Source organism: Sphaerodactylus townsendi, linkage group LG17 (genome assembly GCF_021028975.2).
Source record: "Sphaerodactylus townsendi isolate TG3544 linkage group LG17, MPM_Stown_v2.3, whole genome shotgun sequence".
NCBI lineage: Eukaryota > Metazoa > Chordata > Lepidosauria > Squamata > Sphaerodactylidae > Sphaerodactylus > Sphaerodactylus townsendi.
The window spans coordinates 13,300,941-13,325,792 of record NC_059441.1 but is presented as its reverse complement, the minus strand read 5'-3'; the positions used below and the strand labels follow the sequence as shown (position 1 = coordinate 13,325,792).

Below are 24,852 nucleotides of genomic sequence, written 5' to 3'. Positions count from 1 at the left end.
TCCCTTGCATCACGTTCCAAGACCCCTCATATCCCGCATTTCGTCCCAGCTGAGGCAGGGCCTGGGGTCGGGGAAGAGGTGAATAACATTAATGAACTCAGTGCAAAGTATACTGTTGTGCAAAAGAAGTTCTAAACTTGAGGGGTCACTGCAGAGAAGGCTATGCATCTAGTGATCGAGGGCTTTCCTTTCACAGGCCTCCCCCACCCCCGCCCGATTTTTCCTGATCCTATTTTTTCAACCCTGGACTGAAACGTACATGCAAACTGCGCTCGTCTGCAAGAGGGTTTCAGCTCCAGGCGGACAAACTCTCTTACGGATCACCTGACAAGCTAGGTGGGATCTCAGGCAGGGCAACATGAAAGAGGAAAGATAAAAAGATTGATGGGGGAACAGAGAAAAATGGGCAGCGGGGGGGGGGGGGGAGAACAGACAATTTGGGATTATGTCCGCTCTGACACATAGGCTCGACATTCTGCATTAAGATGGCAACCATTCTGCACCGAGCCCAGACTGTGAAAATTAGGGGGGTCTGCCCGTATATTTATTCGCGGCTGCTGTTTGCTTCCAATATCCAGGATGCCAGAGATTTTTTTGGAGTCTGTGCTGAAGTTCTGGTAAGGGGCGTGGTCATCCCACAACAAACCAACGAACAGGGGGTTGCATCGCAGCTGTACGTTTTGTTGGAAGTTTTGCGCAGCCTTTACGCATGTTTCAACAACCTTTTTTTAAAAAAAATATCCATCCCTGAGATCAGGGCCAAAAAGACCCAGTTTATCTTATACTCTAGCAGGGTCTTTCTGGCCACCGTGTGTGGGGGGAACACAAGGCGAAATAGATCCCTTTGCTCTCCGCCTAAAATGCTGTAACTTTTTCCTGCTTTCCCAAAACGCTCCTGCTTCCTCCATTCAGGCCATGGCTATCTCGCCTCCATGACTGTATCTGGCGTGAGACCCCCATTCTTATTTGCCATGGGGCAACAACCCTCGCTCGCAAACACACGCGCACAAAGAAGGCCAAGAGGAAAAACTCAGTGCCCACGGTTCCAACAGCCAAAAGCACGGCAAAGCAACAGATTACTAGCTCCCGTCGCGAAGACTGACAAGAGAAACGCCGCAGGAGCCGGGGGAAGAAATCGTTTTTCTCTTCCTCCCCACCCCAGAATATTTCAGAACTTCCCTGTCCTCCGCCTCTGCCGACTTCCACAGCGGGTGGTTGCAGCTCCCGGCGCGATCGTCATTGCCTGATCCACAAACCTGCAGACCGTTGCGCGCAGGTATCAAGGCGGGCACTCAGGACATAAGAACATAAGAACAAGCCGGCTGGATCAGACCAGAGTCCATCTAGTCCAGCTCTCTGCTACTCGCAGTGGCCCACCAGGTGCCTTTGGGAACTCACAGGCAGGAGGTGAAAGCAATGGCCTTCTGCGGCTGTTGCTCCCGATCACCTGGTCTGCTAAGGCCTTTGCAATCTCAGATCAAAGAGGATCAAGATTGGGAGCCATAAATCGACTTCTCCTCTATAAATCTGTCCAAGCCCCTTTTAAAGCTATCCAGGTGAGTGGCCATCACCACCTCCTGTGGCAGCATATTCCAAACACCAATCACGCATTGCGTGAAGAAGTGTTTCCTTTGATTAGTCCTAATTCTTCCCCCCAGCATTTTCAATGGATGCCCCCTGGTTCTAGTATTGTGAGAAAGAGAGAGAAATTTCTCTCTGTCAACATTTTCTACCCCGTGCATAATTTTATAGACTTCAATCATATCCCCCCTCAGCCGCCTCCTCTCCAAACTAAAGAGTCCCAAACACTGCAGCCTCTCCTCATAGGGAAGGTGCTCCAGTCCCTCAATCATCCTCGTTGCCCTTCTCTGCACTTTTTCTATCTCCTCAATATCCTTTTTGAGATGCGGTGATCAGAACTGGACACAGTTCAGTTCAGTACTGGACACAGGATGGGAGGCGATTAATCGATATAATGTTTGACGTGAGGCCCTGTTCTTATCCGGGCCCGCGGAAATGCCACTGCTTTGCTCCCCACTCTGCCGCCAAGTAACGAGAAATTGACAGATCGCAGCTGTTTTATCGGATGAGTAGCTCAGCCAGAGGTTTATCCCCACTTTCCCGACCGCCACCATCCAATCCCTAGGCCCCAAAGGAGCCGCCCTGTCCCTACTTCCAATCCCTCACAGAGGCCGCGCTTCTTCAGGCTTAGCCTCCGCAGTCTCCAATCGCTCAACCGGCTACCGGCACAGCTGGCTTTAATATACTTCGCACTCACAACATCTTTACCAGATGCTCAACAGCTCTGCTACTGCCGGAGATCTCGGCCCTCTGACCCTTGAACTAACTCCTCTTCCCCAGTGAAATCTTAAGTTGAAACGTGGGGTGTTTTTTTTTCATCCGTGCAGGAAAAAGAAGGAAGAGTCGAAAGCTGTTCCATGTTGATATATGAGGTTGAAATGTTGACAAGGCAAGCCGGAGTGAAGGCCACCTTTTCACTGGTACCTAAGAGAACACCCCAAGCGATGTAGCACTAACTCACTGAAATGTGCCAAATGGATGTGCCATTTACCAGATTTTGGGGAATTAAATATTTTGGACCAGGGGTCCCCAAACTACGGCCCGGGGGCCAAATGTGGCCCCCTGAAGGCATTTATCCGGCCCGCCAGGCATGGCGGCAATGGCTCCATTCATGTGCAGTGGGGGCTCGAGGGAGAGGAGGAACCGGCCCCAACGGCTGTTGATTGCAGTTACATGATGGCACCCCCAAATCTCCATGAATTTTCTAACCCAGAGTTGGAAACCTTACATGTGGCAACGCCTGCTCCGCCCTTCCCTCTCAGCTACTCCATGTGTTGCTCTCAGGCTTTCTGTTCCACCTCACTCCCATTGGTATCAGCCAGGCTGGCGAATCGATCGCTGGCTGCTAGGGAGGAAGAACCCAGGAAGATACCTGATCCTGGGTTAGATGGAATGTTTCATTGGGAAAGTTCTGCTTTTTTTTACAGGGGAAGGTATTCCACAGCTTCCCCAACAATATTTGGAGCCCACCCTGTACTTGACATACTTTGGTCACTGTTCTAAAAATAGACCATGACAGAAAGGCTGCAAGGTGAAATCAAACATTTTACAATCATTTGTGCATAGGAATTTGTTCATAGTTTTTTTTAGTCCGGCCCTCCAACAGTCTGAGGGACAGTGAACTGGCCCCCTGTTTAAAAAGTTTGGGGACCCCTGTTTTGGACTGATGGACGTTCCGATAAGCAGGAGCTACACTTCAGGGGACCGGCATGAATCTATTCCCTCCCCGTGAAAATTCAGAACGACTAAACCTCTGCTGAAGACATTAGAAGTCCTTCCGCACAAAATGGCTTGGAGCGCCAACAGATGCACGGGAACCCTCCTGATTACTTCCAAACTGCCTTATTCACACAGTGGGGAGGCGATCCACAAGAGCCATCAAGTCCGACCCCCTGCCATGCAGGGACACACGATCAAAGCGCTCCCGAGATATGTTCATCCAGCTTCTGTTTAAAAACCTCCAAAGAAGGAGACTCTCTACCACTCTCCAAGGCAGTGAATCCCACTGTCCAACAGCCCTGACAGTCAGAAAGTTCTTCCTAATGTTTAGGTGGAATCTCTTTTCCTGCACCTTGAATCCATTACTCCTGGTCCAAGTCTCTGGAGCAGCAGAAAACAAGTTTGCTCCCTCACCAACATGACATCCCTTCAAATATTTAAACATAGCTATCATGTCCCCCCTTAACCTTCGCTTCTCCAGACTAGACATCCTCAGCTCCCGAAGTCTCTTTTCATAGGGCATGGATTCCAGACCTTTGACCCTTTTGGTTGCCCTCCTCTGGACCCGTTCCAGCTTGTCAATATTCTTCTTGAATGAGATGCCCAGGACAGTACTCCAGGTGAGGTCTGGCCAATGCAGAGTAGAGTGGTACAATTACTTCCCTCGATCTAGACCAGTGATGGCGAACCTTTTCGAGATTGAGTGCCCAAACTGCAACCCAAAACCCACTTATTTATCGCAAAGCGCCAACACCGCAATTTAACCTGAATACTGAGGTTTTAGTTTAGAAAAAACTGATTGGCTCCGAGGTGTGCGTTACTCGGGAGTAAGCTTGGTGGTAGTCGGTGGCTTTGCTTTGAAGCAACTGTGCAACTCTTCCAAAGGGTGAATCACGACCTTAGGAGGGCTTACTCAGAAGCAAGCCCCATTGCCAGCAACCAAGCTTACTCCCAGGCAAAGGATCTCGCTTTAGTTCTTCGAAAGAAAATCAGTGGGGTTTAACAGCGATTAACAAGGTTACCTACACTGCTTCCCCAAAACTAGATCTTAGGTTTAATGCTAATAATCGAGCCCAGCGGCCCAGGCCAGCCTAGATGTGTGTGGGGGCACTCTGTTCACGCGTGCCCACGGAGAGGGCTCTGAGTGCCACCTCTGGCACCCCTGCCATAGGTTCGCCACCACTGATCTAGACACTATACTCCTACTGATGCATCCCAGAATTGCGTTGGCTTTCTTGGCCACCACAATCTGCCGCTTGCTATAATCTGTGAGAACTCCTGGAGGACAGGAGGAAATGGTTTGAATGGAGGGAGGTGGATTAATTTCTGAAAAACAAAGGGGTTTCTTTCGTCAACCGAAATCAAAGAAAGGGCCCAAGGCACAGCGACTGGACCACGGGACAAGATTTTGAGGAAATTATCACTGTATCAAAACCCGAGCCGACGGCAGGATTTCAGATTGTGGACGTCAGAGCGAAAGGAGCCGGTCCTTCGCCACGGAATATTCCTTCCTGAGAGCGAAAAACTTAACTGGCAAGGCTGAGAAAAAGGAGGGCTTTTAGGGTATTCCCTAGACGGGCAGGGTAAATACTGCCGGAGCCCGCAGATAAAAGAGCCCAGCGCCAAATGCTTTCATCAATACCGGCGTTTGGCGGCAAGCTTTTCCACATCTGAAGACGTGCAGATAAGGCGTATGACAGCAGGAAAACATTAAAACCGCTCGCCTGGACTCACAAAGCTTCTTCTATGTATATACACATCAAACCCGGAATGGACAAGCCATCTGGGAAAATGAAGGTCACGCAGAAACCTTGAACCGTTAACAGCGTGGCACAATCAGAATTTCTTTCTTTTTTTAATGAGATTTGCTAGGAAGGAGGCACTTAAACCACCACAATGTTTTTGTTTGGCCATGATGCCGTTTACAAACTTAACAACCTTGCCGTTCCATGTTCGTTCGTTCATTCGTTCATTCGCTCTCACGGAAGAAGAAGAGTTTGGATGTATTAGCCTGCCTTTCTGTCTTGCAAGGAGTCTCAAAGGGGCTTACAGACTCCTCCCCTGCCTCTCCCCACAACAGACCCATTGTGAGACAGGTGGAGATAAGAGAGTTGTGAAGAACTGTGACTAGACCAAGGTCGCCCAGCAGGCTTCATATAGAGGAGTGGGGAAACAAATCCAATTAAACAGATAAGAGTCCCCCGTTCAGGTGGAGGAACGGGGACTCAAACCTGATTCTCCCGATGACAGTTCACCGCCCTTAACCACTAAACCACTCTACAACAACGCTTCCTTACCCACGGCAGCCCCTTCTATTTTCCAAATGTCCAAACGTATCCGGAGATAGCCCCGTCATTCAACGGAACAAGAAATCAGCTCATCTAAACAAGAATGCTGCAACTTCAAAACAAGAATAACTTTACTAGATCTGACTAACACATCTATCTAGTCCTGTGGTGTTCTGGCTTTGTTAAACCGGGTCTCTCTAGGCAAAGGAAATGACCACTGGTGGATCCATCTATAGCTTACTACATTAAAAAAAACAACATTTTCAAACAAGTTAGAAACTTCACACAGTGAAAGAAGAATCCCGCTCTCTAAATGCCTCCTTCGCAGGACGTCACAGCCAAGATCTCGAGTTTGGTGCCTTCAGGCATGTCTAACCACTTTTCTCTCCCCTTTTTTTTCCCCTCGTTTCGCCTCCCTTCTGCATTTACGTCACAGGCTGCCATGGATTCCCCTGTCAAAGGTCAGCATCGAAGAGGAAGTGTCTAACAGCGCCAGCAGCCCCAATGACTGCCGAGTAAACACCCTTCCGCAGCCTGATTTGAAATCGACTCCGCATTTACGAGCTTTCTAGGAGAGCTCTGGGGGAAACAGCTCATCCGACAGATCTCGCTGAACGTAACTTGGCATGGATGCCTCGAAAAGTTTCCAGGGCTATTTTGTGGGCATGCAAGGTAGCTTTACAGTCCGAGCCGGAGAACACCTTCTGGTGGGAGGAGGGAAATGATGCTCGACTCGTAATACGGTGGAGCATTACGAGTGCCGCAAACTGGTATTTTTGAACCCCGGTACCGCGGGTGGTTTCAATCAGTCCCCATTCCAGCTGTTGAGCACTCAGCGTGAAGCCCTCGACAGCCAAAAACCTTTGATACCTCTCGACTGATTTCCCGTACGCCAGAGAGAGAATTTCAGCAGAGTCCCTCTGGTATAGCCACCTCCCTTGATTGGTCAAAAATCACAGATTTTTTTTAATCTCACAAGGCTTCCCAAGCCAATAAGGTTTCCGCGCACGGAGGGAAGCACAGATGGGAGCGTGCCGATACAGCGAAGGGGCCTGGTTTGTTCGAGGGCGAACGGTGGGCTCGTCGTGACGTCTGAACGCCGCCACTGCCTCTTTTCAGGTTATTCCGACACGGAGCTTCACTCACCCCTTTTCTGCATGAAAACGAAGAGGTCGTCCAAGAACTTCTTCCGCTCGGGATCTCCGTCCAGTTCGTACAACTGAGGAATGAAGCAAAATTTTTAAAATCAGCTCCAGCAGGGCTAGGTGGGAACGGCCACTAGGGCTTAGGCCTTTGGAGAGACCAGCCGCTGAAATGGTGCCCCCCCCCCGCCCCCAACTGGCCTTTCATCTTGGCCATTATCAAATGTGACTCGCCGCCCTCCTCCCTTCTTTTTTGGGGAGAATTTTAAAAATGGGGTTGGTCGGACGCCTCCATTATTATTTTTACTGTTATTGCTATCGCTGTTTTAAAGATTTTATAATTTGTCTATTTATATTTCTTGTTGTACACCGCCCAGAGCCCTTCGGGGATGGGGCGGTATAGAAGCCCAAACAATAAATAAAAATAAAATAAATAAATAAAAGGATTAAAAAGGATAAAAAGAGGGCTAGGTACAGGTATGAATTTCAGGTTCTGAAACCAAAGAAGCATCTTTTGGCCATTTTGATAGACAAAGAGATACCAGGTTGGGTCCTCAGCCCTGTCTCTGTTTGCGCCCTTCCTAGTCAGTTTTAGCTATTAGTTAATTACATTTTTACCCCAGCCTTCCTCATAAGAACACAAGAACAAGTCGGCTGGATCAGACCAGAGTCCATCTAGTTCAGCACTCTGCTGCTTGCAGTGGCCCACCAGGTGCCTTTGGGAGCTCACATGCAGGAGGTGAAAGCAATGGCCTTCTGCTGCTGCTGCTCCTGAGCACCTGGTCTGCTAAGGCATTTGCAATCTCAGATCAAAGAGAATCAAGATTGGGAGCCATGGATCGACTTCTCCATCAATCTGTCCAAGCCCCCTTTAAAGCTATCCAGGTTAGTGGCCATCACCACCTCCTGTGGCAGCATATTCCAAACACCGATCACGCATTGCGTGAAGAAATGTTTCCTTTTCTTAATCCTAATTCTTCCACCCAGCATTTTCAATGCATGCCCCCTGGTTCTAGTATTGTGAGAAAGAGAGAAAAATTTCCTGTCGACATTTTCTACCCCATGCATCCTTTTATAGACTTCAATCCTATCCCCCCTCAGACGCCTCCTCTCCAAACTAAACAGTCCCAAACGCTGCGGCCTCTCCTCATAAGGCAGGGGCTCCAATCCCTCAATCTTCCTCATTGCCCTCCAAAATACTCAGAGGTTCTCCCTCCCCATTTTGTCCTCACAACAGCCCTGTGAGGTAAGTTAGGCTGAGAATACGACTTGCCCGTGATTCCCCACCCCGTGAAGTATGTGGCAGGGTAGAGTTCAGAACCCAGCCCCACCATATTCAAGTTCATCCTCCTCTCATGCTGTCTCTGACACCTGAGTCACCGCACGAACCTTGGCAAAATCTCGAGACACCTCTCTTCCTCGGCTGTTGTCCGCGTCTTCATTCCAGCTCAGGTTCCCGTTCTTTAAAAAAAGAGAGAGAGAGAGAGAGAAAGAGAGAGAGAGAGAGAAGAAATTAACAGGAGATGTCACAACAAAATACGAATGGACAAAATGGAATGGTCTTATTTTGAAGACCTCGGCAAGATAGATCACGCGGCTCGGCTGTTCCAGAGATGGCTATGGGAGCCTCTTCACAGGAGAGGAAGTGCTTAAGGAAGGACTCAGGAAGCCCTCCTACCTGACCGCACAGGTAAGGGATATGTGACTGCACAGATAAGGAATTTGCAAAGCCTAGAACTAGTGTACATTGGTCTATTCTTCTAATCATAACTCTCTCCATGTCACAACTGAACCAACATCCAAAATATTATCTTTATGATAAAGCTTATGCTGTGCTACCAAACTGCTTATGTAAACCAACTGCAATTTTTGACACTACAACTGGATATAGATGGTAACCACACCCTTTCTAAATCTTGTACTTCTGTCTGTGTCCATCTGTATTTTACCTTGTTATGCCAATAAAGGTTTGGTGTTGTAGATAAGGCATCATTAACTATGAACTGTTATTGGTTTGTTAACCTGGTGTATAATGATTAAGTCCTTACTGAATTGTTGTCTTACGCGGGGCCTGTGCAATGGATATTATTATTGCTTACTTCTGTTGTATTACCATGGGTTGTTGATGTATTATGATGTGCACCGCCCCGAGCCCTTTTGGGGAGGGCGGTATACAAATTAAATATCAAATTTTTTAAAATCATGCAGTCAGGTAACTGGAAATTAACAGGGTTAACACACCGGGAAGAAATGGGGAAGTTGCATGATACTTCGAATGACAGCGGGAATAGGAAGGCTAGATTCTGTAGCCATCCAAATGGCAAATATCTGCCGGGGAAATCAACCAGGAAGCCACTCCAAGGGAGGTCAAACATTGCCAACTGGTTTGGATCACCCACCTGCCATCTGGTAACAGAGGAGGCTCAGGAAAATACCTCAAATCAGATAAGATGGCCACCGAAATTCACCAGGGGGTTGCCAAGTAAAAACAGGGGTTTGTTTTGCTTTTTAAAATCAAAGCTACTTTCACGTCTGTGGGTCTCAGGCCCCTTCCGCACATGCAGAATAATGCACATTCAATCCACTTTCACAACTGTTTAAAAGTGGGTTTTGCTCTTCCGCACAGTAAAACCCAGCTGCAAAGTGCATTGGAAGTGGATTGAAAGTGCATTATTCTGCGTGTGCGGAACGGGGCCTTAGTGGTCGTGGAATGGACGCTGAAAGACCCTGTCGAATAGCTGCTGTCACAGCCAGGCAAACCCTTCCCCACCCCTTCTCTGGAAACAGCGACCCACCACCCTAATGCCGTCTAATTTAGTTTGAAACCGTAACTCTTGCTGGAAAGTCAGTTATCTAGCCTGAAAGACATTTAAGGGGTGACGATGCCACTTCTGTGTGTCAGCTGTTTATTTCGGGAGTGTGGTGTAATGGTTAAGAGCAATGCACATTTAATCTGGGGAACTGGGTTTGATTCCCTGCTCTGCCACTTTCTTTCTTTGGCCCCTTCCGCACACGCAAAATAATGCGTTTTCAAACCACTTTCACAACTGTTTGCAAGTGGATTTTGCCATTCCGCACAGCTTCAAAGAGCACTGAAAGCAGTTTGAAAGTGCATTATTCTGCATGTGCGGAATGAGCCTTTCTTTCTTTCTTTCTTTCTTTCTTTCTTTCTTTCTTTCTTTCTTTCTTTCTTCTCTTATTTCGACTTGATATACCACCCTACCCCCTAAGGTCTCTGGGCGGTGTACAATTTAATACCAAACACAAATCAGATGATCAACAACCCCAATCAAAACATAAATAACATCTTAGTTAAAACCGTTTAAATATCCAATAACTCCACAGCTTCAGAATCCAAATAGCGACATCAGTGTCAGTATCAGTAGCCCAGCTCAGTGGCGGTCGATCTCAAAGATAATTCCAAGGATGGAATGGGATACAAGGGATTATTATTAATAATAATGTTTAAAACAATAGTAACAGTGCAAATGTTTGCTTAAGAACTAGGTACAGTTATTTAACCAAAGTATCCACATAATTCCCTGGTTTTAGCACCACAAACAAAGGATATTTTTTGCCTTGATAATGTGTAGGCGCCAAAGAAAGGAGGTAAAGAAACAAAGGTACAATAGTGAACAGAAAAGGGATGAAAACAACTTGAGAGCTGTGGAGGCTTATCTGGGGAACTAGATTAGCTTGTGCACTCCAACACATGCCATCTGGGTAACCTTGGGCTAGTCCCAGTTCTTCTGAGCTCTCTCAGCCCCACCGACCTCGCAGGGTGTTTGTTCTGGGGGTGGGGGGAGGGAAAGGAGATTGTACCGTGTTTCCCCGAAAATAAGACAGTGTCATATATTAATTTTTGCTCCCAAAGATGCGCTAAGTCTTATTTTCAGGGGATGTCTTATTTTTCTGTGTTCTGTTCGTCGGGCATGCTTCCAAACAAAAAACTTTGCGACGTCTTACTTTCAAGGGGATGCCTTATATTTCGCACTTCAGCAAAACCTCTACTACGTCTTATTTTCAGGGGATGTCTTATATTCAGGGGAACAGGGTAAGCCCCTTTGAGTCTCCTTGCAGGAGAGAAAAGGGGGGGGGTATAAATCCAACTCTTCTTTTTCCTTCAAGAAGCGCCAAGAAGAAACTTGGCTTCCGGGAGGTCTTTTTCAGCAGAAATAAAATCTCTGTATCTTCCCTCCCCTCCGAGGGACAACAACCATCTGACCGATTCTCGAAAATTTCGGCTGATCAAAGGCGGCTTGCAGGAACAGCTCCTCCCACAAGTCACGAGAAACCAGTAATTTGGGGGGGGGGTATAACAGGCTACATCAGGGGAGAGAGAAAACAGGAATGACTTGTTTTTCTCAATATACATCAGATATATTCCACTGCCGCTTGAAAGCCAGTGGAAAGGCAAACCAAGATTCCTCTTGACCTCAGACAAGACGTAACAGCGGTTTTTGGGCCAGGAGTCAACAGCTCCAGTGCTGGGAACTTCCGAGCTCTTTAACAGAGAACCCAAAACCATAGAACTGAGGTGTCATGCTTTAGAGCAGCGGTGGCGAACCTATGGTACGGGTGCCAGAGGTGGCACTCAGAGCCCTCTCTGTGGGCACGCGTGCACAGAGTTTGTCATGTGATAATAGTGTAATTGTTTCAGGGAGATTATTAGCATTAAACCGAAGACCTAGTTTTGGGGAAGCAGTGTAGGTAACCCTGTTAAGCGCTGTTAAACCCCACTGATTTTCATGGGAAGAACGAAAGTGTGATCCTTTACCTGAGAGTAAGCTCGGTTGCTGGCAATGGGGTTTGCTTCTGAGCAAACCCTCCTAGGGTCGTGATTCACCCGTTTGAAGCGTTGCACAGTTGCTTCAAAGCAAAGCTACCGACTGCCATCAAGCTTACTCCCGAGTAATGTGTGCCTTTGAGCCAACCGTTTTTTCTATACTAAAACCTCAGTATTCAGGTTAAATTGCCGTGTTGACACTTTGTGATAAATAAGTGGGTTTTGGTTGCAGTTTGGGCACTCGGTCTCGAAAAGGTTCGCCATCACTGCTTTAGAGTATCCTGCCAGGCCTGGAGCAACGCTGAATGAAACTTTTGCTCAGCCATGAAGTTTGTTGGACAGTGATGGCGAACCTTTTCGAGACCGAGTGCCCAAAATTGCAACCCAAAACCCACTTATTTACCGCAAAGTGTCAACACGGCAATTTAACCTGAAAACTGAGACTTTAGTTTAGGAAAAAAAACGGTTGGCTCTGAGGCGCATGTTACTCGGGAGTAAGCTTGGTGAAGCAACCGTGCAACGCTTTGAATGGGTGAATCACGACCCTAGGGGGGTTTACTCAGAAGCAAGCCCCATTGCCAGCAACCGAGCTTACTCCCAGGTAAAGGATCATGCCCAGGCCAGCCTAGGGGTGTGTGTGTGTGGGGGAGTGATTTTCCGCCCCCCCCATATGATGAACTCTGTGCATGTGTGCCCACAGAAAGGGCTCTGAGAGCCACCTCTGGCACCTGTGCTGTAGGTTCGCCACCACTGTTGTAGGTTGACCCTGGGTCGGTCGTTCCCAGTTAGCCTGACCCAACCCCTCAGGGGTGTCGCGAGGACACAGCTGAGGACAGGGAAAACGGTCCTGAGCTACCCAGAGGAAGGGTAGGATAGAAAAGTAGCACATTCTAACTCTGTGCTGGGTTTTGCAGCTCTTTCGTGTTTAATGATCCCATACAGCCAAAGATAAGTCCACTCACTGCTCTGCTCGACAGGCAAATCCAAGTCGCATCGTGCAAGAGGAATGTGCGCTGCAGGCCGTGCTCATAGGTAGCACAAGAGTTTTTCATTCGCTGCAAGCCAAGATGCATTTAATTGTCACAGAACCCCAACTACCACGGCATCCTTGTCCAGGAAATGAGATGGTGAAATGGGAAGTTTGGTTTGAAGCAATCTTCCATAGACTTCGCTGGTCAAAGAAATGCCTGTGGAATTTCCTGCTCTCCCCTCCCCCCAGCTGAAAATAATTTATTTACTTTATTTATATTCCGCCTTTCTCCCCAGTGGGGATGCAAAGTTGCTTATATGGTTCTCTCTTCCTCCGTTTCATCCTCATAATAATCCTGCGAAGTAAGCCAGGCTAAGTCCGTGTGACTGGCCCAAGGTCACCTATCAAGCAGAGAAGAGATTCAAACCTGGGTCTTCAGGATCCTAGACCGGCACTCTAACCACTACCTGGTACACGACAGTCCCAGAATCACACAAATTAATTGGGTTGTCCACCCAACCTCTGCTACAAGGTGATTCAGAAACCCTCCAAGTCAGTTTCTTTTCTCTAGTCACCATGAAGAAGAAGGAGGAGGAGGAGGAGGAGGAGGAGGAGGAGGAGTTTGGACTCAAGGGGGCTTACAAGCTCCTTTCCTCTCCCCACAACAGACACCTCGTGAGGTAGGTGGGGCTGAGAGAGTTCAGAGAGAACAGTGATTAGACCAAGGTCACCCAGCAGGAACGTAGGTGTGCGGAAACATATCTGTCCACCCGATATGCCTCTGCCACTCAGGTGGAGGAGCAGGGAATCAAACCCGGTTCTCCAGATTAGAACCCACCTGCTCTTAACCACTACACCATGCCGGCTTTGGGGAAACGGAGAGGATCTCCACTCCTGTCCAGCGCTCTAAATCTTGGCCTTTGTTCGAACCCCAACCCTGTTTCTCCACACAGGCAAGCTTCCGGCATCTCAAAGGCTTTCCCGGTCACGGGACACGTGCCCCAAAACACTTCTAACTGTGAACTGGGCAAACCTTTATCTCCTTTGAAATACCACTGCTGCCAGTGGGTATAGTGTCTCATTTTATATTCCTAGTATACGCACTGCCCACGTTCGTTACTTTTCGTAATCTGGACAAACCCCGACAGAAAATCGCAACAGGTTCAGTCGAACACGACAGACAAACACAAATAGCCTCCCAGCTCCCGGCAAATACGAATTTCCAGGATGTCTGAGCATTGGGAGATAATCCTGCCCAGTGGTTTTAGCGAGGCATGCAGGAATTCCTAGGTGTTTCACTCTTTTTAAAAATCAGTTTGGGGCCCTTCCTCCCCCTGCCCCGAACTTGGGAGCAACGTTCTCCCTTCCCTCCACCCCAACACACCTCCTGAGGTTAGTTAGCTATCAAAGCACATCTCCCCGGGGCCAGTTCGCCTGACTTTACAGAAGCAATTAAACCAGCGGCTATTTTAGGATTACTCCCGAGCCACCTGGAACATCTTATTAGAGGGGACTTCAGATGTCCAAAACAATTCCAGTTTCGTTGCCGCCCCACCCCCAAAATAAAGACTGGTTAACCCTTTCCTCAAGAGTAAACGCAAGAACTCTTGACGTTAATGTGCATCCGTTGTTGCCTCTTTCTTTCTTTCTTTCTTTCTTTCTTTCTTTCTTTCTTTCTTTCTTTCTTTCTTTCTTTCTTTCTTTCTTTCTTTCTTTCTTTCTTTCTTTCTTTCTTTCTTTCTTTCTTTCTTTCTTTCTTTCTTTCCTTTATGGGATTTTTATACCACCCACCCCCCGAAGGGCTCTGGGCGGTGCACAACACAGTTTCAATACAATATATACAAACAAATCCCATTTGATTAAAATTTAAATTTAAGCATTTTAAAACACAGCGGTGAATTCAATAAAAATGGCGTCAGCAATAACCCCAATTAAACCCTCCCAAGAGGGGGAAACAGAACAGGAAGTGGGTCCCCTAGATGACAGGGGGACTCCGAAACCGGAGGAATAGAATAGAAGGGGCACCTCTTGAGGAACTGAGTCCCAAATTGTCGGCAGCAAGCAAAGATTCAAACCAGCGGCGACAGACAGGAGTTTACGCCTCCTGCCGAGCGGCTCAGGAGATCGCTAAAACATTAGCAAAGGGTTGCATTTATGACGAAAGACGCGGGTCCAGATATGCCATCACCTTTTTTTAAAAAATAAAAAGCTTTGGAGGGATCGCAGGGCAGCACCTCACACCTGGGCTGTACTGACGGGAGTCTAGTGTCTAGATCGAGGGGAGTAAATTGTACCTCTCCAGTCTGCATTGGTTAGACCTCACCTGGAATATCGTGTGCGGTTCTGGGCACCACATTTTGGGAAGGATATCGACACGCTGGAATGGGTCCAGAGGAGGGCGACCAAAATGGTAAAAGGTCTGGAATCCGTGCCCTGCGAGGAGAAACTGCGGGAACTGGGGACGTTTTGTTTGGTGAAGAGAAGGTTAAGAAGTAACATGATAGCCATGTTGAGATATTTGAAGGGGTGTCATGTTGGTGAGGGAGCAAGCTTGTTTTCTGCTGCTCCAGAGACCAGGACCAGGAGTCATGGGTTCAAGGTGACCTAAACATCAGAGGAAACTTCCTGACAGTAAGGACTGTTAGACAGTGGAATTCACTGCCTCAGAGAGTGATGGAGTCTCCTTCTTCGGAGGTTTTTAAAGAGAGGCTGGATGGCCATCTGTCAGGAGTGCTTTGATTGTGTGTTCCTGCATTGCAGGGGGTTGGACTGGATGGCCCTTCCTTGGGGCCTCCTCCCACTCTAAGATGCCATGATTCTATGATCTCAAATGTAAAAACTCCACCCTTTTCATTCTGGGAGAACGATTCAAAGGCTGCAAAAGGTGTGGCTCAGTGGTAGAGCATCTGCTTGGCACCCAAAAGGCCTCAGGTTCAATCCCCGGCATCTCCAGCTGAATGGACCAGGCCGGGGGGGGAGGGGGGGGGAGGGATGAGAGAGGAGCAGTGGTGGCGTAGGAGGTTAACAGCTCGTGTATCTAATCTGGAGGAACCGGGTTTGATTCCCAGCTCTGCCGCTTGAGTTGTGGAGGCTTATCTGGGGAATTCAGATTAGCTTGTGCACTCCCACACACGCCAGCTGGGTGACCTTGGGCTAGTTACAGTTCTTCGGAGCTCTCTCAGCCCCACCTACCTCACAGGGTGTTTGTTGTGAGGGGGGAAGGGCAAGGAGATTGTAAGCCCCTTTGAGTCTCCTACAGGAGAGAAAGGGGGGATATAAATCCTCCTCCTCCTCCTCCTCCACCTGAGACCCCGAAAGTGGCTGACAGTCTGAGTGAACAATACTGATGTTGGTAATCCCTATAAGGCAGCTTCACATGTTTGTGCAATCAGAGACGAGGCCCTGACTGTTATCGCTGCAAACTTCATAAAACGGCCGCAAATCCCAGAGCCGCTTCTGAACAGTCTCCAAGGACCGCCCCGCATATAGCGTGATGCTTTAATTTAGTCGGAAGGCCGCTGGGTCTGAACGTTCTTGCGTGGCAGGAGGATTGGACTGGGGTCTCTTCCAACTGTATGATTCTATGGTTTTATGAATCACAACCGCTACACCTGAATTTGAAAAAGGGAAACTGAAGTCTTCTCAGCTCAGGAGAATTAGAATCTGTGAAAAGTGTTTTTGTTTATCCCCTGGCCACTGTTACAAGGGTTCAGGAACAGTGGTCAATGTGGGGAAACCCCCCCCCCCCCCGCCAATAACTACGTTCTGTGAGTGGCCCACTCCTAGTTGCAAAGGTAAAGTAAGGTAGTTTCCCCTTCAGTCATATCTGACTCTGGGGTCCCACTGCAAGCAGTGATTTCATAGGCAAGCGGTTTTTGTGGGGTAGTTTGCCATTGCTTTCCCCAGCTATTCTTCACCCCCTAGCTATGAGCTAGGTCAGTGATGGCGAACCTTTTCAAGACTGAGTGCCCAAATTGCAACCCCAAACCCACTTATTTATCGCAAAGTGCCAACACAGCAATTTAACCTGAATACTGAGGTTTTAGTTTAGAAAAAATGGTTGGCTCAGAGGCATGCGTTACTCGGGAGTAAGCTTGGTGGTAGTCAGTAGCTTTGCTTTGAAGCAACCGTGCAACTCTTCCAATGGGTGAATCACAACCCTAGGAGGGTTTACTCAGAAGCAAACCCCATTGACAGCAACCGAGCTTACTCCCAGGTAAAGGATAGTGCTTTAGTTCTTCGCATGAAAATCAGTGGGGTTTAACAGTGCTTAACAGGGTTACCTACCCTGCTTCCCAAAAACTAGGTCTTAGGTTTAATGCTAATAATCAAGCCCAGAGGCCCAGGCCAGCCTAGATGTGTGTTGGGGGGGGGGCACTCTGCACGTGCCCACAGAGAGGGCTCTGAGTGCCACCTCTGGCACCCGTGCCATAGGTTCGGCACCACTGAGCTAGGTACTCATTTACCAACCAAGAAATGGATGGATGGCTGAGTTGACCATGAGCCAGCTGCCAGGATATCTGACCCACAGGGGGCTCGAACTCGTGGCCGTGTGAGTGGCAGTGCAAGCACTTCACCACTACACCATGCAGCTCAGTCCTCCCAATTGCATACGACATCTTAAATCAAGGTAGCCTATATGCAGACTTCTCTCCTCGCTTTTCCGCCTGGCAGGCCCCCAATCGCCATCTGGACTTTCCAAGTTTTCTAAAGCGATTGCTTCCCCCCCATCTCGAGAGAAGGAAACTGTGTCCAGGGAGCTGCTTGGACGCGACAGGGGAGAGAGGAAGGAGGGAAACGCCCCATCCGAGGATTATCAGAGAATCAACAGAAATTCCTTCTGTGGGTGGGGATGAGCCTTAGGAAGTCAACCAGATGCCATTTGTGAAAAAGAAAAGAAAACCTGTTGTAGTACAGAATTCCGATAAGATCAGAATTATTGCTCTGGGTTGGAAGCTCCGGAGAGGAGCGGCGATTTATCTCGGAAGACCTACAAACACACACACCTTCCGCTCCCTGCGACAGGTTGCAAGGGCGGGGAAACGAGCCTGTCCAAAGTTAGTGGCCCCAGAGCTCGGTGTCACCTCTGTGGCCTTCCAAAATGCCGGAGAGGCACCCATAGAATCTCAAGGTTAAGCAGCGCAGGAAACAGGAAACACTTTTGTGTTCTGGGAGCAAGAGCAGTGGGCCAGTAGCCTCCGTCGTTCGGGCTTTCCTTGAGAGCGTTCTTGGCTGTGCGCTTACTCCAGAATTATCTGGCTTAAGCGTTCATCGAAAGAGCGGCAGACGGGAATTAAAGCGCTGCCCGCCTCCGCCAAAGCGCCCCTTCTCACCGCAGCGACACACACAGGCTCTTCTCCCTGCGAGCTTTCGTGTTTGTATGGCTCTTCGTTGATCTGAGCTGGGCTTTTATGACTGCCAATTGCCACAATTGTTGAGACGGCTTTGCAAGCGCGTGTTTTTGCCCCCTCCCTTCGCGCCACCCCCACCCCCCATGTTTCAGATCTGAAAAGGGGAAATTCTAGAAATCTGCACAGCTTCGCTCAGCCACACAGAGTTTAGGGTCAAGGAAGAGGGGGACTTTGGTCCAGCTCTCTCTCGGTACAGAACGGAGCCGCTCTACTCTTGGGCACCTCTATGGTGAAGAAAAGATGCGCGTCTTCACCGAGCACGGAGTAGAAAACTCAGTTCAATCCTAGCTCAGAAGTGGGGGGGAACCCCGTCTTCCCCAGAACTGTGGGTGTGGCCAAGTGAAAACCTACCCAGGACATTAACATCCCAGCCTGGCTCCAAAGATTGCTCTGTGAGGCTTATATGGGTTTCCCTGCCTTGGTTTTATGCTCTCAGCAACCCTGCAAGGTAGGTTAGATTGAGAGAGAGTGTGTCCCAAGGAGCTGTGTGTCACAGAGAGAGCTTCGATCGAGGTCTCTCAGGTCTTCCTCCAACGTTCAGGGACGTTCACGCTGATGTTATTTACTAGCCAAACATCCATTGTTTTGACAGAGAGAACGTATGTTTATTAGAAAGGAGTCTCGATGCACACATACATATGTACCTGGTGCGCATACTCGGTTGTAGAGGCACAATTCTCTGCAGATGTACCCAGATAAGAGTCCTCGGCCTCCATAGGTCAGAACCTCTTCGGTTTTGGGAATAACGTCTCTCAGGCAAGAATACTGTCTGAATTTATAGTCCACCTCTCCTGCTGAGACGCTAGTGATTACACATCTAGTAGGTTGCAGTGGTGGCGAGCCTTTATACGAGTCCAGATTGTTACTCCATCAGCCCCTGCCAGCATGGCCATGCAGGCAGGGGCTGATGGGAATTGTAGTCCATAACATCTGGAGTACCAAAGGCTCGCCACCATGGCTATAGGCCAATAACGATCCCTAACGAAGCCTGTCTCGAATCTCCTTTCCCCGCTCTGCCCCAAGACCATTCTTTTCCAGAGAGGACGGCGTTTGAGCATTTCCACCGCTCGCCGCCTTTCGTAACCTGGACCGTCTTTTCTAGACCGCCTGGTCTCCGCTGCAAGACTTTCGGCATCGGTTCCGCTTCGCACCTTGCCGGGGTATTTTTAGATCCCGCCAGCTGCCCGGCGCGCCGAAAGCACGTCGCGGAAAGGCGGGATGGAAATAGCCTAAAATAAATAAATAACAACTTGCCGGGAGTTCCGTCTGTGCGGCGCTTCCCCTCCCGGGAAACCCGAGAGCAGGCCCAGCTATGCCTTAAAAATGTGGGAGGCTAGGCAAGGAATGACAGTGGGACATTCTTCCCCTCGGCTAATGGGGTTTTTTTCTCTTCCTTTCAATAATGGCAAACCCCAGAATCGCTCCCTACAGCTCCAGCCCCTGCCGATTGAGTCCAGATGGATTTGGGAACTGCTAAGGGGGGAGGGGGAGAGGGAGGGAGGGGAGATGTCTTTGGGGATTTGCCCGCCTCTTGACAAGCGGCCGACACTTCCCTCCTCGTTTTGTGCTGACAAGATCCTCACCGCCCCCATGTCAGAAGCTGAGCCAGCTCTTTTGTCCGCCAGCGTGTTTAACAATTATTATTTACCTCGAGGAGGTGTCCCGGCTGAATTCAAAGCGGTTCTGCATCGACGCCGCATTCTCGGGTCCGGTGGTTCTAAGTAAACCGAAGACGCTAGGGTATCTTTATGTCGGACTTGGCTGCCGGGAGGATGCCCGCTTTGAATTTAAGAACGCAAAAAGAAAAGCAGGGAGGGGGGGGGAAGCAGAAAGAGCACAGGTGATGGGATGGCAAGGACACCTTTTAGTCTGGAAGGCGGCAATTCTGAATGGGGACGAGAGACAGAGGAGGGCAGTTTTTACATAGAGAGCGTGAATCTGTATTGGCAGATGTGAAGTAGAGGATCTACCTCGTTATGTGTTGAATTGCCCCTTGTATGATGAGCCTAGGGCCGAGTTCCTTCTTAGCTTTATATCCACGCCCCAGGTACACTCTGATACAGATAAAATATACCTTCCTCTTTCAGATTCAGATCCTTATAAATCCTATAATGCGGGTGGCTTAACCTATGGCACGGGTGCCAGAGGTGGCACTTCAGAGCTTCTGTGGGCACGCACGACAGAGTTTGTCAGCGTGATAATAATTTGTACGTAATTATTTCAGGGAGATTATTAGCATTGAACCAAAGACCTAGTTCTTGGGGAAGCAGTGTAGGTAACCCCGTTAAGCCAAAACCGCACTGATTTCATGGTAAGAATGAAAGCATCCTTTACCTGGGGAGTAAGCTCGGTTGCTGGCAATGGGGCTTGCTTCTGAGTAAAACTCCTAGGTCGGTTTCACCCATTCAAGCGTTGCACGGTTATTTCCAAAGCAAAGCCACCAACTACCACTGCTTACTCCTGTGCAACGCCGCGACCGAGACCAACTGTTGTTTTTTCCATACTGAAACCCGCATTCATAAGTTACCGCCATGTTGGCACTTTGCGATAAATAAGGGTTTTGGATTGCAATTTGGGCACTTGGTCTCGAAAAGGTTCGCCATCACTGTCCTATAGGGTTGGCCTTTTTGCGTCGGAGGCCTCCAAGATTTGATCTAAGACTACACGGAAGGAAACAGTACGACCGAAATTTGCACAAGATATGTTAGATTCTAGCTCATATACATTGGAAGGGTGAATTGAGAGGGACTGAGGGTCCATGTATTTTATTCTTAGCTGGTCAATCTTTTATGGTATATTATGTTGATTTATATGTATTAATATTGTAATGGCCTATGGCTCTACAATAAAGAAGAAGAGTTGGATTTATATCCCCCCCTTTCTCTCCTGTAAGGAGACTCAAAGGCCACAATCTTTTTCCTCACCAATTTCCCCACAAACACCTTGTGAGGTAGAGGTGGAGCCGAGAGAGCTCAGAAGAACTGTGACTAGCCCAAGGTCACCCAGCTGATGTGTGTTGGAGTGCACAGGCTAATCTGAATTCCCCAGATAAGCCTCCACAGCTCAAGTGGCAGAGCGGGGAATAAAACCCAGTTCTTCCAGATTAGAGTACGCCTGCTCTTAACCACTACGCCACTGCTGCTGTAAAGCTTTACAGATACTGATACATCGAGAGCACGTGCTAGCAAGTGGGAAAAACTAATTTGTATTGCTTGGCCAAGCGCTAATAGCTGTCTGTCAAATAACCCAAGAAGGATCAAAAGACAGCCTACCTTGGATGGGCAAAGAGGACACAGGGCATAGAGGACAGAGCTTATACAGGGGGGAGAGTTATTAAGAGTACCTGAAAAGCAAGAAAACACCGGAAGTTCTGCCTTGCAGAACATCCTCACCCCCTAAATAACACATGAGCATCAGCTAGGGAGCAGGAGGCAGTTTAACTCACAAGACTGAGCAAGCGACCTCCAACCTCTTTTTAAAAACCCACCAACCTTACATTCTATCAAAGCTGTCTCAAAAACTCCGTGTGTGTGTGCGTGTGTGTGTATTAGCAGTGGCGAGGAGGCAAGAGCCTGCATCGTAGACATCTGGAGGAACTGGGTTTGATTCCCAGCTCTGCTGCCTGAGCTGTGGAGGCTGATCTGGGGAATTCAGATTAGCCTGCCCACGCACACACCTACCAGCTGGGTGACCTTGGGCTAGTCACAGCTTCTCGGAGCTCTCTCAGCCCCACCTGTGAGGGGGGAAGGGCAAGGAGGTTGTAAGCCCCTTTGAGTCTCCTGCAGGAGAGAAAGGGGGGATATAAATCGAAACTCTTCTTCTTCTTCTATTAAGGCAGCAGGGAATTGCTGTTCGAATAACCCAAACAGCTATTCTCACGTAAGTCATTAAAGGATCCTTAAAGGTAGTTTGGGGCACTGGCAACCTGCAAAGTCTTTGCTTGGCTACTCAAACCAACTCGCTTTAGCTCTCTTAACTGCACCAGCATTGCCAACGCGACACACACACACCCCAGTAAAAACTTGCTCTATGAAATGCGGCGAAATGGGGAGAGGTAGCTACAATCAGCAGCTACAACAGACTGACTTTCCCTCCCTTCCTCATCCACACTGCACCTCTCATTGTTAAAAAAACAAAAAATTATCGGGATCGCTTTTGCCTCAAAGACGAACAAAACGAAAGGGTTGCCAAGCCAGCTGTTTGGAAAACTTGGCAGGCATCCTGACGGTGCTTGCAAAGGTAAATACACACCGAGACAAATTCCACTCTCATGGCTGTGGAATTTAGCATTTCATTACAAAATGAACTTCCGGGGTCTGCAGGGGAAGAATGCGTTCACTTAATGCTTCCTTTTTTGAGGGGGGGAGGGAGAAATCATTGGGAGCACATGAAGCTGATGGGTAGTCGATTCAGGACGGACCACAGGAATATACTGTTTTATACAATGAGTGACTGAAACATGGAGCTCGTTGCTAGAAAATGGATTGACGGCCACAGGCACAGTTGGGTTTTAAAAGAGGATCTCGGATCGACTGGCAAGCAGAGGATAGGTCTTACTTCAGCCATGGTGATCATTAGGTAACTCTATAGATAGGTAAGTTAACCGCTGCCGCGTTCCAGACGTTAGGACTTCACAGTTCCTCTATCATCCCCCCGCCAGCACATTGCTGGCAGGGGTTGATGGGGAACTGGTAGTCCATAACATCTGAGGGCCGTGGAGCTTCTGACACCTATGTTTAGAGTTAGAACCTTTAATCACTCATCGACATGGATCCTCGTTATCGAAAGGTGTTCATTTGAGGTCGCGAATAATTTTGGATTATTTAAAATTAAAGATAACACTATTCATATATTGCTTTTAAGTTTTGTCTTTACTCCACTCATCTCTGAGAGAGTGCATTGATGCCGCTCACGCGTTCGCTGCCTGTATGGCAAGGATGGGCCAGCAGCTTGGCCTGCTGGCGTTGCCTGGAAAGCTACCGCCCTGCCTGCGGGCGAGGAGCTCGGCTGTACGCCCAGCCGCCCGCTGGTCACAGGTAGCATATTCAGCTGTGTTCTGCCTCTGCTCGTAGGCAGGCAAGGATGAAGCCGGCAGCCCGCTTGTGGGAGTCAGAGGGCGGGCAGAAGAGCCGATAAGTTTTCGGTCGCAGGTTCCCTACCCCTGCTCTAGAGCCAGTAAACATCTGAATCTCAGTGCCAGGAGGCAACATCAGGCTTTGGCCTCTAGGCCAGTGGCGGCGAACCTAGGCACTCCAGCTGTTCATGAACTACAATTCTCATCAGCCCCTGCTAGCATGGCCAATTGGCTGATGGGAATTGTGATCCATGAACATCTGGAGTGCCATAGGTTCGCCGCCACAGCTCTAGGCCCTTTGTTGGCCCTCCATAGCAACCAGCTGGCCACTGAGTGAAACAGGACGCTGGACTAGATCAGGGGTAGGGAACCTGCGGCTCGAGAGCCGCATGTGGCTCTTCTGCCCTTGCACTGCGGCTCCACGAGCTGAGCCGCTGGCCCCATCCTTGCCCACCCTGCAGGCAGCCGGGCGGGTGCACCAATTGCCTGCAGCCGGGCTACGCCAAGCGGCTTCCTCTCGCTCGCCCCGCTGGATCGGGCGGAAGCCGGGCGCCCGCAAGGCCGAGCCGCTGGTCCCATCCTTGCCCGCCCTGCAGGCAGCAGGGCGGATGCATCCAGAATGAGCGGAGTAAAAGGTAAAAAAAACCCAATATATACAGTGTTATCTTTATTTTAAATGTCAAAAATTATTTGCGGCTCCAAGTGTTTTCTTTTCCCATGGAAAACAGGTCCAAATGGCTCTTTGAGTGTTAAAGGTTCCCTACCCCTGGACTAGATGGACCACACACAATCAAAGCACTCCTGACAAGGGGCCATCCAGCCTCTCTTTAAAAACCCCCAAAGGAGATTCCACCACCCTCCAAGGTAGTGCCTTCCACTGTCAAACAGCCCTGACTGTCAGGAAGTTCTTCCTAATGTTTAGGTGGAATCTGTTTTCCTTCCCCTTGAACCCATGACTCCTGGTTCCAGCCTCTGGAGCAGCAGAAAACAAGCTTGCTTCCTCACCAACCTGACATCAACTATCTAAACATGTCTATCTGAAGGGGGTAAATATCTGAACGTCTAAACAAATCTTGTCACACCTTAACCTTCTCTTCACCAAACTAAGCATCCCCAGCTCCCTAAGTCTCTCCTCATAGGGCAGTGGTGGCGAACCTTTGGCACTCCAGATGTTATGGACTACAATTCCCATCAGCCCCTGCCAGTAGGGGCTGATGGGAATTGTAGTCCATAACATCTGGAGTGCCAAAGGTTCGCCACCACGGTCATAGGGCATGGATTCCAGACCTTTGACCATTTTGGTTGCCCTCCTCTGGACCCTTCTGGTACACTGTACTTCTCGGTTTGCACAGAGGTCTTTTGCCAGTCAAAAGCAACCCCTCTTGCGCAACGAGCGTGTGTGCAGGAAACGTAACTGGACGGCCGCCAGCCCACGAACAAGGCGGTTCATGAACTCCCCGAAGTACGGCACCCAGGCAGGCGCCCGTTTCACCATTGACTCAGCAGCTGCAGGGGCGGTGGACTTCTGCCAATTGCATCACCCTGAAAGGGTGTTTTTTTTTTAATTGCAACAACCAAGACACTTGGACTACAAGAGTCACACAGCAGAGCACACGCTGCTAGTTCTTTTGCAACGGACCAACGCTGTCAGTATTCAAAGTGAGCCGAACAGATGGATTTGGGGGGGCTGCGTGAAGGGAGGAACTCACCCCACTCTGGCTGTTGGGGCCTCATCTGACAGGTGGAAACCACATAAAGTTTCCCTCGTTTTACTGCAGCTCTTGAAGAAGAAGAAGAAGAAGAAGAAGAAGAAGAAGAAGAAGAAGAAGAAGAAGAAGAAGAAGAAGAAGAAGAAGAAGAAGAAGAAGAAGAAGAAGAAGA

The 24,852-nt window shown here is 48.9% G+C and overlaps 1 protein-coding gene across 5 annotated transcripts in view; it reads right to left on the bottom strand.

Annotated features, from left to right (window-relative positions):
* ARID3B (AT-rich interaction domain 3B) overlaps window positions 1-24,852 on the bottom strand; it is a 55,968-nt gene that overhangs the window by 22,158 nt on the left and 8,958 nt on the right. For all 5 annotated transcript variants that reach the window (XM_048481941.1, XM_048481944.1, XM_048481945.1 and 2 more), the window contains exons 3-4: window positions 8,120-8,191; window positions 6,735-6,807 (exon numbers count right to left, since the gene is read on the bottom strand). In XM_048481941.1, coding sequence (XP_048337898.1) covers window positions 6,735-6,807; window positions 8,120-8,191 — 145 coding nt within the window. The remainder of the gene's footprint in view (window positions 1-6,734; window positions 6,808-8,119; window positions 8,192-24,852) is intronic.